General features: G+C 41.8%; 1 protein-coding gene across 1 annotated transcript; it reads left to right on the top strand.

The window, feature by feature from the left end:
* The first annotated feature begins 356 nt into the window (after positions 1–356).
* On the top strand, positions 357–11188 carry LOC117438173 (glucose-6-phosphate isomerase-like). The gene is given in 14 exon segments (XM_034073633.1): positions 357–464; positions 1007–1078; positions 2614–2658; positions 3168–3239; positions 3242–3256; positions 3928–3988; positions 5408–5451; positions 5674–5826; positions 6163–6292; positions 6677–6753; positions 8115–8243; positions 8770–8842; positions 8925–8990; positions 11067–11188. Coding segments are annotated over 14 exon segments (1167 nt in total).
* Positions 11189–17879: the final 6691 nt, after the last annotated feature.

The raw sequence follows: 17879 nt of genomic DNA, 5'->3' as shown, positions 1-17879 counted from the left end.
CTTATCTCAATCCGTGGGGGCTACATTCTTTGGATTCTCCTTCCTAACTCTCCAGGAGTTGGGGGAGCAAGGGGGGGGAGTGAGTGAACGAGCTGTGTGTGCACTTGATTTAAACCATGACAGTGTATTACTAATTTTTCTGGGTTTTGCACTTTTTCAGTGGAGGGTCCCACTGGCCTAGATACTTGCCCATACTGTCCCACACACCTTGCCATTCATGACTGTCCAGTCTTGGGCTAAATCTTTTGGTCCTCATATATTGTCTGACCGTAGTTAAGGTCCAAACCCGACTCTGCTTAACTATCGAGATCAGACGAAATGATTGTGGGTAAAGCACACTCTTTATGTGTGCCAACATGGTGATCTCCATTACAATCAGCAGGCAGTTCTCAAGGGTACTCAAAGGTCATACAAAAACTTCTGAACTTTCATATGATGCTGTGAACTGTTTGGTGGGGGAGCTGGTAAGGTAAGGGAATGTCTCCTTCATAGGTTGACTCCCTGAGGAGGGGAAAGAATGTGTGTAATTGCTAAACACTTCTATTATATATGTCCCAAAGTTTAGAGGTGGTGACCATACTGTGAACACAAACCCGATCAGTTTTATGATCAATGATTCATGATCTAAGAAGGAGAAAAATGACTGCTACTGCTGAACCCAGGACACTAGGTTACCCTGTTTTGATGCTCAATTAGTTCCTTTTTAGGTGAATGGTAAAACATTTAGTGAAAGACTAAAATAGAAACTTAGTATCAAGGTTTTGCATTAAATTTTGGGAGAGGGAAGTAATGGGGAGTAAATATTCCAATTTCAGATATGAAATCTTTGATTGATAAGCATTTTTTGTGTTTTTGGGTTTTTTTTGTGAAATCTGGCAGCAGCTGTCTTATGAATACTTACAGTTCCTCTGCTCTGATTATTTTGGGACATAAGATGTTTTAGCAGCCTGAACTGTTTTCAATTTTAAGTACCATTTTATGTACTTTTTTGTTTTCTGATTTGCAGACTTTCACTACCCAAGAAACTATCACCAATGCAGAGACAGCCAAAGAATGGTTCTTGCATGCTGCTACTGATGTAAGTCTAATATGTTTAAGTTGTTTTATAGAATGCAACAGCCTTTTTGTGCAGCATTTCCCTGGTCATTCTGTGTGCTTTGGAACAGAGTCAATAGCTGCCCAGACATAAGATATATAGCTCAGCAGATGCTGTATGTATATCACTTCAGTGCTTCATGGCTAGTGACAGACTATTATGTCTGATCAAAGTGAATACATTAGTTTTTCATTATAAATGGTTGTAATACATTGTTCTCCCAAGTCCTGCCTGTTAAGTAATAGTGTTATATTAGCCTTAGAGCTGGCTAGTAATTTAATGGAGCTACTGATATAAAAAGCCAAGAATATGGTGTCTATGTGGCATTACCTTCCAATTGGCAGATATTTAAAAAGTAGAAGTTACGGTTGAAGTGATATACTGACAATTCCATGGCAGATGGCTGTGCTATGAATAGAAACCCTGTATTTGGTTCATTATCTTATTTTTAACCCTTAAGAGGAATAAAAAGCAGATACTGTCCGCTCAGGTTATTAAGATGGTCTTTAACATGTTCCAGTCAGGGTAGTTGCACTTTGTTTGAAAGCTGGGCTTTGAAACTGCTTATTACACTACTGTTGCAGACACATTATCTTTGTCCACCAGAACACTTGCTGAAAGACCAAAGTCTAAATCTGGAGCTTGGGATTTATCAGTAATACCAGTTGTCTTGATGAAAGGGTAGTGCATGTACAACAAACTCTATCTGCTCCAAAGTGGTAGTAGTGATGTTCCAAACTGTCCTGGGTTCAGCAGTAGCAGTCGTTTTTTCTCCTTCTTGGTAGCTGGTGCAGTGCTGTGTTTTGACTTTCGGGCTGGGAACAGTTGCTGATAGCAAGTATGTTTTGAGTTACTGCTCAAATGTTTGATTTGTCCAAGGACTTTTCGGAGCCTCATGCTCTGCCAGGGAGGAAGGAGAGATAGGACACCTGACCCAGGCTAGCCAAAGAGGTATTCCATACCATAGCACGTCATGCTTGGGGAGGTAACTGGAAGTTAGCCGGAAGGGGGGGAGTTAGCTCTCTTCGGGTTGGGCTCGTTTTGGCGGGTGGTATCGTATTCTCTCTCCTTGTTTATTTCCTCTATCATTATTTTTATTAGTGGTAGCAGTAGTAATTTGTGTTATACCTTAGTTACTGGATTGGTTTTATCTCAACCCATGGGAGTTACTCCCTCTGGGAGTGGGGAAGGGGTGTGTGGTGCTGTGGGAGACTGAGGTGGGGTTTTAAAACACACAAGCTGTGCTGATTGGTTTAAACCACGACACAAACCAATAACACTCTTAAGGAAATGGTGTGTCACTCTAAGTAACGACTGCTTCCAGAGGGCTTCATCAGAATGTCACCTTCAGGCTGATATGCTGCTAAATCCCACACTTAATGTGAATAAAGTAATTTCAAGTTGATAATGCAAAAATAACTTTGGATAGTGAGCAGTAGTTTTTTTAAATGGTAGCAGATCAGCTTTATGAACAGAACTCAATAGTTGGCATTCTAGAACTAACACTCTTAATTAAGCCTTCAGCTGTGGCCAAGCATTTTGTTGTTTTGTCTACCAATGCTGTAAGTATAACAAATATATTTTATTTTTTTATGTACCTTTAGGATGGCCTCATTTTAAACCCCTAACCCTAATAGGTATCTGTTGACGCAGGAGTCCCGGACAATGCAGAGACCATCAATATGATCAAACGATTGCCAAACTTTATTAGATACAGTGCTCTTCTTATACCCTTACTCCCTTATGTAACAGCCTTGGATACTGAGCTCTGATTGGTTAGTCTAGAGGTTACTATCGTTTACAGAACTAATGTTTATAACTTGTTATAATTGTGATTAAATACCTTACTCTAAAAATACAGTGGGAAACTACAACCTTGGCAGAGATCATTCTCTGCACGTTTTCAGCGGAAAATTACAGAGGCCTAACAAGACAATTGACCTTGCTTATGCCTGCCAAGAATCTTCTTACTTTACAGTAACAAGGCTCAGGGTATTGGGATTGCTCACTACATGGCCTTGGCTCTTTCAGCATTTCCACAGGTATCCAACTTGTGTGCTTTATTTGCTAGTCAAAGCTTTTAAAGATTGCTGGTTTTACTTATGGTAAAGACTTTAGAGTTGACCCAGAAAACATGTTTGAGTTTTTGAGTTTTGGGATGTAAGTAAATGTCCAATGTGTGGTAGATGTTAACTGTTAGAATAATCCAACTGATGTATTGAAACTCTAAGCTGTGACATTTGACTGGGGGTCTACTGTATATAATCTAGGCTTGTAAAGGTCAAGTGTCAGAAATGGGAGAGAATTTTATATTTTTTAGGAGTTGCATATTTTAAGTATATTGCCTTTGTTTTGGCCTTTATACTTAACTAGAAACAGTTTGTTTTATGCCTCATTGACTATGTGCCTGACAAACTAGATTTTTAAAGCTGCTGTTATGTAGAGACTTACCCTTCCTTAGTGTCATAATCTTGCTGAAGCAGACTTTACTTATAGAGGAGTGACATTAGGAAAGCAGTTAATACAAGGTGCAATTTTAATAATAGGAAATTAATTGGAATCATCAGGAGATCTTCAATAGATGTGACATAAATTGGATGAGTAGGTTAACTTTAAAGTGTCAAAAAATGCATACTTAAGGAATTATGAGGGAACTACTGTAAGGTGTAGGTTCCCTTGACCATGCCTTATAATACACAATGAATTAACACCAGAAACAATATTGGTTTTGCTGAAAATATTCTAAGCACATAGTGCTGTTTCCTTATAGTTTGAATAAGTTTAGATTTAAAAGCCTTGCATTTCTGTCCAAACTGGTCTCTTGTTTTCAGTGGGTTGATGGCTACTATTCTCCGTGGTCTGCCATTGGTCTCTCCATTGCCCTGCATATTGGTAGGTATTCTTATGATGTCTGTTTGCTTCAGGAATATAACTATGGAATTTATCAATGATAATGTGTTTGGGGGAAAATATTTGACACAATCTACCAAGTGGTTGGCTGTGCTAAAAAAAAAAATCTAACACAATAGTAGTGTTGAAGTTTTTAGTACTGTAAATGCAGTTTTGGAGATTACCCATACTTAAGTAGAAATAGTCAAATTTCATCTCGAGTCACTTGCATAGCCAAAAGTGCTTGTTATGTAAAGCTATATCTGTGTTGAAAATTGGACCTTGAAACTGATATTCCTGAACTATTTGAGTGGCTTCTGTGAGTATATACATGCTAAACATCAAAACCCTATGTCTCTAGTTCTGCATGTGAGCTCCATTTAGTGTTGTTAATGGTCTCTTCTCATTATTACTTTTTGTCCCCAGAACTTATTTTTCTAGGCTATAGGGCTTGATGATACAGGAATGCTGCTTCTATCTGCAGTTCATTGTAGAGCAAACATTAGACCCTTGAAGCAAATTCCCATCTACTTGTATTGTAGCATGGGCATTTCTGATGCAGATCTCAAATACAGGTGGAGAGTACAGTTAATGTGAAAGAGCTCAAAGAGCTGCTATTTCCTGGTAAGCAGGCTGTTCAGCAGCCTTGCATTTGTTCCCTCATGGCTTCTTTCAGATATTTAAAGTCTGAAGCTAGACTTCCCTTAAACTGAGGTTAGAAGAAAAACATTGGTGGTTTTGGAATGATATGAATAGGAGTTTTCATGTGTAGAAAAACCTATGTGAACAGCAAAATTTTATTCAGGCATTTGCTATTTTGTCTGTAATAAACTGTTCATCTCTGCTGTCAGACAGATCTGACTGCTGTCAGCTGACTGCTGACATGCCAGTTTATCAGGCCTTCTTGCTCTTAAATCCTTCACCTCCTGAAGCTGGCTTTTGACCATAGGTAGAGCTGCTGCTCTAATTGTGAAACACTTCAACACAATTTTTCCACATAAAAATTGGAATACCTGGCTTTGCAGGATGGGATGGTATGAAACTACTCATTAGTGGAAATGAATAGCATTTAAAATACACTAATTATAAAGGGGAACCTTTTTTGAGAAAACCATACTACAGTTGTTTCTCCTCAGACAAACACAAATGCCTGCTATACTAGCCTTGTCCTAGGGTGTGTGGGGTGTGTGTGGTTTTTGTATGCTTCATGAAGTTGGACTTTCTCTAAAGTCCAAGCCTCTATTATAACTGCATATGGCACTATGGGATGCAAATTTTGTGAGAAGTCAAAGTGCAACTTTAAACTCCATTACCAGATGGGAGCCTTGTGCCATACAAGGAATTTTAACTGTTTTACAGTTGTCTCTACAAGGAAAATAAAGTTTGAGTTGTAATAAATTCAAACTGACTTTTTCCATTTAGGGTTTGACAACTTTGAGAGCCTGCTTGCAGGAGCCCACTGGATGGTGAGTAATTGGATGCTTATTTTGGATGTTCCTCTTAAGAGCTGTTAGTAAGATAACTGAAGACAGGTTGGTCTTTGAAGTTCAGCGTCTTATGTCCTATCAATGCTCCTAAAACAACTGTGCATGGGAAGCTATCTGGATCAAAACAACAATAAAAACAATTTAAGAGTTGGGAGGAATGACTTTTGCTTTATCAAAAGTGTTTTCCTTTGTGTCACATAGAATAATCACTTCCACACTGCCCCGCTGGAGAAGAACATGCTTGTTCTTTTGGCCATGCTGGGGGTCTGGTATATAAACTGCTATGGATGTGAAACCCATGCCCTTCTGCCCTATGACCAACACATGCACCGCTTTGCTGCTTACTTCCAGCAGGTAAGGCTCAGAGTAAAGGTTTCATAGAAGCAAGTATGTAGATAAGCTTCCATCCTGGTTCTAGAACCTGAATGCATGTTTCTAGGTTAAAATTGCAGTTACTTATGTTATCGAGGGCCTAAAGAGACTGCTGCCATGATGAATATCTACTTATTTGCTCAGTTAAGTTAGATTTCCCCTCCTCAGACCTCAATTATCTCAATGTCTGTAAATTAAGCAGGTGTATCCCTGATTTTTATGAAGCCTCTATAAATAGGCAACACTCATGATAGCTGAATTATGTATGGAAACTTGTAGTTCTGCAAGAACAGTGATACAGCCCTTCTTTCCTTTTAGGGTGATATGGAATCTAATGGCAAATACATTACCAAGAAAGGCTCTCGAGTGGACTGCAGTACTGGCCCTATTGTGTGGGGAGAGCCTGGCACCAATGAGCAGCATGCTTTTTATCAACTCATTCATCAAGGTAAAATGAAGTTATTCGGTACTTTAGTTTGGAATTAAATTCTGAATGGCTACAAAGCTGCAAGAGTGTCTGCAGATTTGACACTGGTTTAAAGGTTGGACTCTTATCTTGCCTAGCATCACATTGCTCTGGTGCTATTAATTTTAGTGGCTTTTTAAGGGTACAAGAGGCAGGTTTTAACCTTACAATAAGGAGGGTCAACTAAAGCTGAAACTACTGAGCTGCATTGTCACTTCCCTCTGCTATTAATAAAAAGCTTTTTAAATTAATTTATTTAAAAGTTTTTTTAAGTGGCTGAGTCTTCCAGTAGCTAAAAGAGTTGAGAGTTGAAGTGTTTTCTATGATGTTCATGTTGCAGGGTTATTAATGTGCCTTTTCTTACAGGAACTCACATGATTCCTTGTGACTTTCTGATCCCAGTCCAGACCCAGCATCCAGTCAGAAATGGCATGCATCACAAGGTAATAAGTTCTTTGTCAGGGCACCCATATTACTGTGGCTGAAGGTGCTGAAGCTTACTCAGTATTGTAGTGTACAAGATTTCCAAATGCCTCTTTGAAACTCTGCACATGCTCTGTGAACTTTCACAACAGGGTTGAAAATATGTAATGTATGTAATATAGTTGTATTTCAGTTCTTGAAACTGCAGCCATGGTTCTTGAGGCAGATCAGTGATGTGGCCTGTTGGCCTATGGAGACTGGAGAGTTGATCAATTAAGTATTAGGAGAGAACTTGTAGGAATTGTAAGGAATATAATTCTTGCATTTAGAAGTAAATTCTCAGAGCTGATGCAGCAGCATCTATGAGCAAGTTTTTTCAAGTCTTGCTCAAGGACAAAATTTAATGAGTATACTAGCATGGCTAGGACAAAAGCCTTCTACACAAATAATTTAACAAGCCCAATTTTAATGTATCATCCAACTAAATTTGCAGTTAACTGCTTAACAATTTTAAATTTTGTAGGTGGAAACATGTCCAGGTCTAATTAGTGCATGCTTCAGAAAAAGCATGTTCCTTCATTAAATTTCAATCTTTTAAGGATTTCAGATTTCAATTTCTATTAAATTGTGTAACTTTTTATAAAGTAATACCAAGTCCAGGCAAAAGTTTAAGAAGAACATGGCTTTGCAAAAGAAGGGGAGAAAAGGTTTCATTCAACTGTAGATATAAGTTTATTCTCAATGTAATGAGTAGGATAGAAGTACATGTTAATTTGCAAGCTAACATTAGGAAAGAAATAGACTAAAAACTTGTATTGGTAGGGATTGGTATGCTGTGTAGTTTTGTTTGTGGTGTTTTTTGGGGGTGTATTTTTTTTTTTTTGTTCATATAAAGTATGTCTTAGTTGGTTGCATATTGTAGAATCCCAGCTTGGAAGGGATATCCTCAGGGATAATCTGGTCCAACCTTTCTTGATAAAGCATGATCTAGACTAGATGACCCAGCACCCTGTCCAGTTGAATCTACAACCATGATTTAGTATGGGACAAAGTATAGACTATACTGGCTGAAAAGGTGTGTGAAATCCTGGCTCCTCTCTTCTCACTGGAAGGCTTGTTGTCAGTTTCATCAGAGGCAGGCCTTTGCAGAACACTCCTGGTTGTCTATGGATACATGTACTATTCAGACAGTAACCAAGTTTCCTGGCACTCTGAGCTAAAAAGCAATAGCAGTCACTATGCAGCTATAACTGCTACACATCCTGCTGCTATAGTGTTAAAACCCAAGTGTTGTAATTATAGTCTAGGTTCAAGCACTAGGTATCATGTTCCAGCTAAGGAAACGGTATCTTGAGTTGATGTTTTTATTTCTACCTGCTAGATCCTTTTGGCCAACTTCCTTGCTCAGACTGAGGCCTTGATGAAAGGAAAGACTGCTGATGAAGCTTGTAAGGACCTTCAAGGAGCAGGACTGAGTGGAGATGTTCTGGAGAAATTCCTTCCCCATAAGGTAACCAGGCTTTGGCACTTGACAGCTTTCCTCTGACTAGATAACATGGTGGTCTGTTGCTAGCTGGAGTTTGTACCCTCTTGGAGCAGTACCCTCTGATGGCTGTCAAGTGCTACTGTCTTGACAGCTGTGAAATTTGTTACAGGTTCTACCTTGTCAGGTCTTGCAGAGCAGTCTGTGAATAGTATTCATGCTTAAGTGTGATTATCTGAAAGCCTTTTGAGACACTTTAGAAAAGATGAGGTATCTTATCACTGGCCCTAGGGTATTAACTTGTCTTTTACTTCCTGTAGACTGTAGTAATCAGTAATAGTACTTGGATGTAACATTTTGGCATTGTGTTTGTAATAAAACATGAAAATGATACAATTCTATGGTTGAAGCTGTTAGCCTTTAAAGTTTTCAGGATTTGATTTTGCTGCTAATACAGCTAGTACCATATGGACTGTAAGGAAAATATGAAGTTCAACTTTCTAATCCAAGTTTTAGAACATACTAGATAGAAATGTAACTCTTGCTTTGAAAGGTCTTTGAGGGGAATCAACCAACCAACATCATATTTACTAAACTCAACCCATTTACTCTGGGAGCTGTCATTGGTGAGTAAATAGATCTCTCATCTGTGAATGCTTATTGAGACTTTATCATAAAGTTAATTGATAAATCTCTTTCTGCTTATAGCCATGTATGAGCACAAGATATTTGTTCAAGGATTTGTCTGGGATATTAACAGTTATGACACTGGGGGTAAGCATCCTTGATAAGTTTCTTGTATACTTAGACTGTGGTATTACTTAATCTGTCATGACTTGGAGAAAAGACAATTAAAAGTGTTAGAGCAAAGGCTTAAGAGTTTTAAGTAGATTTGCAGTCACCATGTATCCTTGTTCAGCCATGCATAATCACTTTGTAGATATGACTTTAGCTAAGGACCTTTGCATTTATAGTATTTTTAATCAAATGAAGAGACAGTAATGAGTAAAATAGCAGGTAGAACACTTTCTCAGAGTTAGAAAGGGAAAATAATTTCTTTTATAGAATGGAGAAAATTACTTCTAGAAACACTTAGTAGGCAGCTTGAATGACATCTGTTAAGCAAAAGGCTGACTGCCTCTTAATTTTCCTATACTGGAGATACAAGACTATTCTTGGCAGATATCTTCATGTACAGGAGCCCTAGGTCTAATGAAGACTGCACCAAGGCTCATGGTAGAGTTCCATGTGAAGAGCAGCAGCTTTATGAGGAGCTTGTCAGTCTTAAAATTAGAAGACTAATCAGGAACTAATTGGGTTAAAACCAATCTGTAGCAATATTAACTGTACAGCATACTGCATAAAGAATTATGCAGGAGAGAGATTGGGAAATGAGTAAGATTTTTCAGGTGGAATGTGCTTTTATGTTATAAGGGGTTATTTTGAAGAGCAAGTTTGCTCTGCAGGCCTAGCATAGCAGTTTAAGCTGTTTTAAAGGCTGAAGGATTGCTTTCAGTATGTTTCTAGATGTATACTCCACAGCAAATCCTTTAAAACATTGCAGTAGAAATTGTAAATAATGTCTAATAAAAGATGTCTATAGACAGCTATAGCTGATGCTGATCAGGAGTGGGATAGGACTAAGTACAGTTTTTACTGTAACACATGAAAGTCTAGAATGGCATCCAAAACTATGGAATGGGGGGATGTTGTAAAACCAGCTTAGTTTCTTGTGTCTGTTGGAATATTCTAGGTCCTTAGCCTGTGTGGCTGTAACTGTTGGACAGCATGCTGTAGTGTTGGGGAAGGCTTCCAGGCCTGCAACTTGGCTGTTGTTTATTGTCCTGCTATTGCAGATCAGTGTTCTGAGTAATGACAGGTTCAACAGTGAATAATAGGAAGCTGGATGCATTGTGCATTGGGGCAGGCTGCATAACAAATACTGAAGGGGAAAAGATTGCTTAACTCTTGCAACAAAACTTTCTCTTCAGGCATCCTGTAATTTGAGAGCTGTCTGTTCAGCTGTGAGAACTCCACTTCATGAATGGCACACAGTTAAATAATAACTTTGTCAGTCTTGTGGTTTAAGCCCAGCTGGTGACTCGGAACCATGCAGCTGCTTTCTTGCTTCCCCCTTTTCTTCCCACCTGCTCCAGGTGGGATGGAGGGGAGAATTGAAAGAATGTAAATCCCACAGGTTAAGAACAGTCCAATAACTAAAGTATAATACAAAACTACTACTTAATAATAAGGGAAATAAGGGGAGACAACATAAAAACTACAAAGGGAAGGGGGGGTGGAAACCAACAATAAACAAGTGATGCACAAAGCAGTTGCTCACCACCTGCTGACCAATTCCCAGACTAACCTGAGCAATGATCTGGTGCTTCTGGGTAGCTCCCCCAGTTTATATACTTGGGCATGACATGCTGTGGTATGGAATACCCCTTTAGTTATTTTAGATCAGGTGTCCTGTCTGTCCTTCCTCCTGGCTTCCTGTGCCCCTCACTGGCAGAGCATGAGACTGAAAAGTCCTTGATTGGGGTAAGCATTACTTAACACACCAGTGTTCTAGTTGTCACTATCAGCATTGTTCTCAGACTAAAGCTGAAACACAGCCCTGTGCCAGCTACTAGGAAGGAGAAAAACAACTTGCAGATGAACCTAGGACAGTCAATTTTTTTTTTGTTTTTTTTTGTTTATTTTTTTGGGGGGGGGGGATGACATAGTGTCAGTTTTCACTGTAAAGTTACTTTCTACTGGCACCTATTTTTATTGTCAGTGGCTTACAGTAAATACTGTAGGCTATTTCATTAATGTTGTTCTTCTCCTGCTTTTATAAATGCAGAGTTGAGCTTGGAAAACAACTTGCCAAGAAAATTGAACCTGAACTGGAGTCAGATGCTCCAGTGACATCTCATGATAGCTCAACAAATGGGCTCATCAGTTTCATCAAAAAACACAGAGCCTGAAATGAAGGACCCGGAGATCAACAATCTAGCCACCGAACACCCAAATCTGTTTAGTTGTGCTTCTTTAGCCACTTCTAACAAAACTAGCACTTTACAGATGTGGTGTCACTTGTTGCAATTAATCTTATCTCAGTGAGAATTAGTTTTGTGAAATTTGGAGATCGTTTAGTTGCTTCCTCTTTTTGTGGCTGTTAATCTATAAAGTGCAGCTGATATGTTCCTCAGTTCTTATACCTCACTTGCTTAAGGATGAACACATATTGATAATGGAAAATAAAAGGTATGATGGATGAGTAAAACTTCTTTGCTCTGTATTTTTAAGGTGCAGACCTAGTAACATTTGCCTCCCTGACTATGTAAGTAACTCCTATCTTTTTAAACCTCTGGCCCTTGGCAGGGACACTATGTCCCATTCTAACACATCAGGTGTTCTTTCTGTCACTCTTTATGTCAAAACCTAAAGCAAGAGGCAACACACATGTATACATGCTGTGCTGCTTCTAATGCTGCAGTTATCTTGCAGTGGCAGTTTTGGACCCAGTTGTCAGGGTTGTGTGGGTGGTTGTTTTTGTGTGTGTGTGTCATGGTTTGAGCATGTTTTGAGGGTGTTTTTTGTTCAAGGTTTTTTTTTTCCAGCCAGGTGGGAGGGGAGTCCGGGAGGAAGGAGAGACAGGACACCTGACCCAGGCTAGCCAATGAGGTATTCCATACCATAGCACGTGATGCCCAGGAGGGATACTGGGAAAGAGAAGGCTGGAGGGTAGTGCTGTGGAGGAAAATGGAGGAGGGAGCACATGGTGCTCGGCCGGGCAGGGTGGAGTGAGTTATGGGTCGGTGGCTGGTGGGGTGTTGTATTCTTTTCACTTGCTGTTTGCTGTATCATTATTATTTGTAGTAGTGAATGGCAGTAGGGGGTTTGTGTTATGCCTTAGCAATTAAACCGTTCTTATCTCAATCCGTGGGGGCTACATTCTTTGGATTCTCCTTCCTAACTCTCCGGGAGTTGGGGGACTTGGTTTAAACCACGACATTTTTGGCGCCCAACGTGGGGCCCGAGGGATTGAGATAAGAACAGATCTGAGCGGATTTATGGTCTCTTGTCACAATGCTGATTTATTGGCTCTTAGAGGTTTTTCTCTGGATCTCGCTGTTTCGGGATTTTACCGGGTACTTGGTGTATGGATTGGATGTGTTTGTGTTTGTGTCGGAGGCTTGTAATACGGTGGGGCTCCGGCAGCAGGGGGGGATGGACGTGGCCGTGGACTTGAACTTGTACCAGGCCGTCCCGCTGCTCTTCGCCGTCCTTGTCCTTATCCTCGTCGTCGTCTGTGTGGAGCTGCGTGAAGCCAGGAAGGAGCGGCCCCGGGAGCTGCCGGCAGCTGAGGCTGCCAGGGAGAGCGGCACGGGGAGCCAAACGGCTGTGGCAGAGCAGCGGGAGCAGGCGGGGGAGGAGCGGAGCAGGGCGGTAGCTGAGCAGGGGGATCAGGCTGTGGGGACGGTGAGTCCCGCGGCCGTTCCCGACCCTCCGACGGCCGAGAGTGTCCCCCGGAAGTCGCCCGCCGACCCCCAGCAGGATGCAGGAGACTACGCAGCACTTCCCAGCAAGGCAGAGGAGGAACCGAGTCCCGCGGCCGTTCCGAACCCCGCAGCATCCGAGAATATTCCCCGGAAGTCACCCGCCGAGCCCCAGCAGGATACAGGAGACCAGGCAGCACTTCCCAGCAAGGCAGAGGAGGAAGATCCGGACTCGGGAGAAGAGAAGCTGATAGTGGGAGAGCTGGCAAGCACGGCAGCTACATCAGCCCCAGTGACAAGTGCAGCAGCATCATCTGAGAGTTCTGACGGTTATGAATGGCTTTTGCGTGCCCTTGGGACCTGCCTGCTGATTGTGATGGTTTTCGGCATGGTGGCACACACACAGAGTGTGTTCCATCCACAACCATTTTGTCTGATCCCAAAAGTTAAGCAGAGTCAGGTGTGGGTCTTGTCTAAGGTTAGACAAGTACATAGAAGCACCAATAGACTGTTCCCAAGGCTGGACAGTCATGAGTGGCAGGGCATGTGGGACAGTATGGCCAGGTATCTGATCCACTGGGCCCCTCCAGTGCTTTGGAAGCATTGGAGGTGGAAAGCAGCTGTATGGAGTCCCCAGCAGCAAGCTGTAGAACTGCTGAAGGGGACGGTGAATGATTTTGGTGGGCCCAGATACTTCAGGCTATCAGTCCAGAGATGCAACTTAGAGATGTCTCATGATCGAGGGGTGGACTTAAGAGTGATGGTGTATTGAAAATGTGGGATCTGGGCATGACGTGAATGGTATGGAATAAGGGGTGGATAATGTCATGGTTTGAGCATGTTTTGAGGGTGTTTTTTGTTCAAGGTTTTTTTTTTTCCAGCCAGGTGGGAGGGGAGTCTGGGAGGAAGGAGAGTCAGGACACCTGACCCAGGCTAGCCGATGAGGTATTCCATACCATAGCACGTGATGCCCAGGAGGGATACTGGGAAAGAGAAGGCTGGAGGGTAGTGCTGTGGAGGAAAATGGAGGAGGGAGCACATGGTGCTCGGCCGGGCAGGGTGGAGTGAGTTATGGGTCGGTGGCTGGTGGGGTGTTGTATTCTTTTCACTTGCTGTTTGCTGTATCATTATTATTTGTAGTAGTGAATGGCAGTAGGGGGTTTGTGTTATGCCTTAGCAATTAAACCGTTCTTATCTCAATCCGTGGGGGCTACATTCTTTGGATTCTCCTTCCTAACTCTCCGGGAGTTGGGTGGACTTGGTTTAAACCACAACAGTGTGGCTGCTTGTGTCCCCCGTCCCCCCTGTCATCCCCCCCCAAGTACTTTTTTCTTGGAAGAATTTCACCCTTGCCCAAAGCAAAAGGGGCTGTGATTCATTTGTTCTCTCAGGTACTGTTATAAAGATTTACCGCAAACCGGGTTTTGTCCCAATCGATTTTATTTACAATTGATTAGAAATTTAAAAGAGGCAATAAGCAAAACAGCGCTGGGTGCGCAGGGGAGTCTCCGCTCCACCAGCAACGCACACCGGGATCTTTGGAGTACAGTCTCTTATACTTCTGAGTCTTGGGTTTTAGCCAATCCTGTTGTATTCTTTACCCGAATGTCGACGTGGCCCCTTTCCTTTGTTCTTTTCTTGTTTGCTGGGGTCTTTCTCCAGTGAAGACGTTGTTGAATTTTCTTAGTAATGTATTAACAGAAAAATGCTTACAAGCTTAACGTAGTCTTAACATTTTGTTCTATACCTTATATGGTTATTTGCCTTGTACCCAAGTTTGCAACATCCTGTAACAAAATGTATCTCTTGGTTATCTAACCTCCTTAGGCCAATCAAACCGTTAAACGGAAGTCCCCTTTGAAAAACAAAGCGATTGATTAGGAGAGATTATCGCCTTTGTTTCTCCTTATTGACAGGAGTACTTATGATAATCACGGTCACAAAGGCGGGCTGGTTTCACACCAAGTGCAATGGCGACAAGGACGCCTAAATTCCTGACACGAATCATTCCTGTGTATTTCACAGTACCAATGATGTTCAGCAGTATGTTGCTGTCACTTGGCCACTATATGCTTCAGCCAATATGTGCTGGCCACTGCCCCTGCTCTTCCCACTGAGCTCTGGTCAGGTAATGGCTGTACAGGCTAACGGGGGGAGGCCTCAGCTGTAGTCTGTTTCAGGTGCCTTCAGGCTTGTTTTTTACAGGATCTCTCATGCTTCAGTGAGGCCTGGTACATGTATGTGTGAGAGCTCTCAGGGCTGGCCATTAGGTGTGGGCATTATTTTCTAATTAATGGAGAAATTTCCAGGATAAGCAAAGTACCACATACCAGCAACTTGCTGGTCCATCTACATCGGTGCCAAAACTATGACCGCAGAGTTTAGAGTGTGAAAATGGATGTTCTGTGGCATAATGCCTCACAGTTCTAGTCAAACACACTGTAAATATGCTTTAACAGAAGACTTCCCTGCAGCAGCTGAGGGCAGGACTGGGGAGATCACAAAGTGTAGAGGAACAGCCTGCAGCAATGTTTGGGGCATGAGATGGTGTCATGGTTTGAGCATGTTTTGAGGGTGTTTTTGTTCAAGGTTTTTTCCAGCCAGGTGGAGGAGGGGAGTCCGGGAGGAAGGAGAGACAGGGCACCTGACCCAGGCTAGGCAATGAGGTATTCCATACCATAGCACGTGATGCCCAGGTTGCATACTGGGAAGGAGAGGGCTGGGGGGGGGGAGCTCTAGAGGAAAATGGAGGAGGGAGCACATGGTGCTCGGCCAGGCAGGGTGGAGTGAGTTATGGGTCGGTGGCTGGTGGGGTGTTGTATTCTTTTCACTTGCTGTTTGCTGTATCATTATTATTTGTAGTAGTAAATGGCAGTAGGGGTTTTGTGTTATGCCTTAGCAATTAAACCGTTCTTATCTCAATCCGTGGGGGCTACATTCTTTGGATTCTCCTTCCTAACTCTCTGGGAGTTGGGGGACTTGGTTTAAACCACGACAGATGGTATAAAAGCCATGTATAGCTCAGGCAATCATGAGCTCTAGTGAATCAGTTTAAATCATAGGCTGGTTTGGGTTTCAAGGGACCTTTAAAGCTCATCTAGTTCCAACCCCTTACCACAGGCAGGGATATCTTCCACTAGACCAGGTTGCTCAAAGACCTGTCCAACCTGGCCTTGAGCACTGCCAGGGATGGAACAGCCACAGCTTCAGTCCTTCTGTATAATATCAAGCCTGCTCATTCCTGCAAGAACAAAACAGATTTCTTGGTAAATAGTGCTCTAGTAGTGAGAAAGTCTGAGTCAGTTCTAATTGGGGAAAGTGCAATGAAATGAAATGAAAGCTCCCTGATGAAATGTATTCTTATGCTAAGAGAGAAAATGAAAGGTAGTAGTGTGCCTAAAGTAAGCAGAGACCTGTCAGACCCGTGAGCTGGAACAAGTTCCCTCATTCTCAGCCCAGTGGCTAGCCATGTGGCTAACACGCCACAAGATGCATATGTTCCCTTTGAAGGCCTCTCAGGAAGGGCAGTGTGGGGATCTGTCAGTCAGTGTAAGTAGTTAAGTTGATTTATGTATATAAAATGCCATCTTTACACTTGCAATGCTGATTTGTTAATATAATAATGATTTTTCAAAGTCAGAATTCATCTGTGAATATACTTTAAAAGTTCTTGAGGAGGTAACTACTGTATTCAAGGGAAAATTATAATATTTTAAAAGTATGATTAACTGATACTGTATTCCCACTGGGCATCTATTTACCATAGACTGTGTGGGTATGAGATTAAGGGAGGAATATATTTGCATTGTAATTGATCTAAAACTGATACGCGGATAGACTCCACAACTAGTTAAAGTTGTAAAGTAGGTATGCTTTTATTCAGCGCTGAGGTGCATGGGGATAGCTCCTCCAAAGCATGCACACCTCAGGGTTGTTGTCCCTTTACATTTATTCTCTTAAGGTATACATAGACATGAGGTTGCTCAGTCCGCCTATACATATGTATTATCTATCCCCGCTTCGTATTATAATGAGCCAGAAGGTCCTTTGCACTTGCGCAGTGCCCCTTCTGGTCATGGGCAGGGGTCTCAGGATGAAGTAAATGAGTCTTCCTCCTGTGGGTAGGGGTCTTCAAGATGAAGTAAATGAGTCTTCCTCTTCTTAACCTTTACACCTTTTAATCTTCAGACATGGACTCAGGGTTAGTCGGCGCCCAGTCTGCTTCTCCTGTCGCTTATCAGTAGGACCCAACACCTGTGCTTTTGTCATGGTCTTAAGGCTTGGTCACCCAGTCTGCCTCTCCTGCCGCCTATCAGTAGGACCTTTCATCTGCTTTTGTCAGTAGAATTAGCATCTGTTTCTTCCCCTCCAGCAGTAATCAATGCCTTGGCAAGATGGCAATGGCAGGTACTTAGGACAGACAACACTTTTGTTTAAGCAAAGGAATTCCTTTAACTCCCTTGTACAATTTCTCTGTATTACCCCCCTGTACATTGGTTACCCGTGTATCAAAACAATCTGAGTTATGGTTGCAGTAAATGTTTTCTAGTTCCTTTGCTCAAAGATGATTTGGCAGGAACAATCTATAAGTGATCCCCTTTGGTCCAATTCACAGTGATCTGAACTTCTGGGGTGTTTCTAATTTCCAGACTATCCAGCACCACATGCAGAGTTCCTGCACACTCAATGATGGTAATTTTTTTTTTGTTAGGTTGCCTGAAGGAGGGTAAAATGAGTATAATTTCCTAAGCTACACCAAGAGCTTCAATTGAACCTGTTGCTGTTCTGAAGGAGCAAAGCGCATTTATGGATCTGCAGTGTTAGTCTGCATAGATCAGTCAAGTAAAAATGTAGTTTTACTTCATTCATTTTTATCCTTATAGTCTTCCAGGCAAAGCAGTTATATTTAGGTGTACTTAAAAATATTCTGCTTTTTGGCAGTTCCCACTGTTGTGGTGTGATTGTCTCTGTGTGTGGGTTTGTTTATTTATTTATTTTTAGTGGATTTTGGAGAGTTAAGTAAATACAGTGTATAATAGCATAGTGCAATCTGGGGCATTAAAGTTTTGCATAAATCTGTTTTTGTGAAGTTTCAGTAGGATATTGGCAGGGTATGCATCTTGTCAACTCTTAAGTAGATAAAAGTGCCGGCCACATTAACAACACTTTAAGGACT

This window comes from Melopsittacus undulatus, assembly GCF_012275295.1.
Source record: "Melopsittacus undulatus isolate bMelUnd1 chromosome W unlocalized genomic scaffold, bMelUnd1.mat.Z SUPER_W_unloc_1, whole genome shotgun sequence".
Lineage (NCBI taxonomy): Eukaryota > Metazoa > Chordata > Aves > Psittaciformes > Psittaculidae > Melopsittacus > Melopsittacus undulatus.
This window is presented reverse-complemented; position numbering and strand designations above follow the sequence as displayed.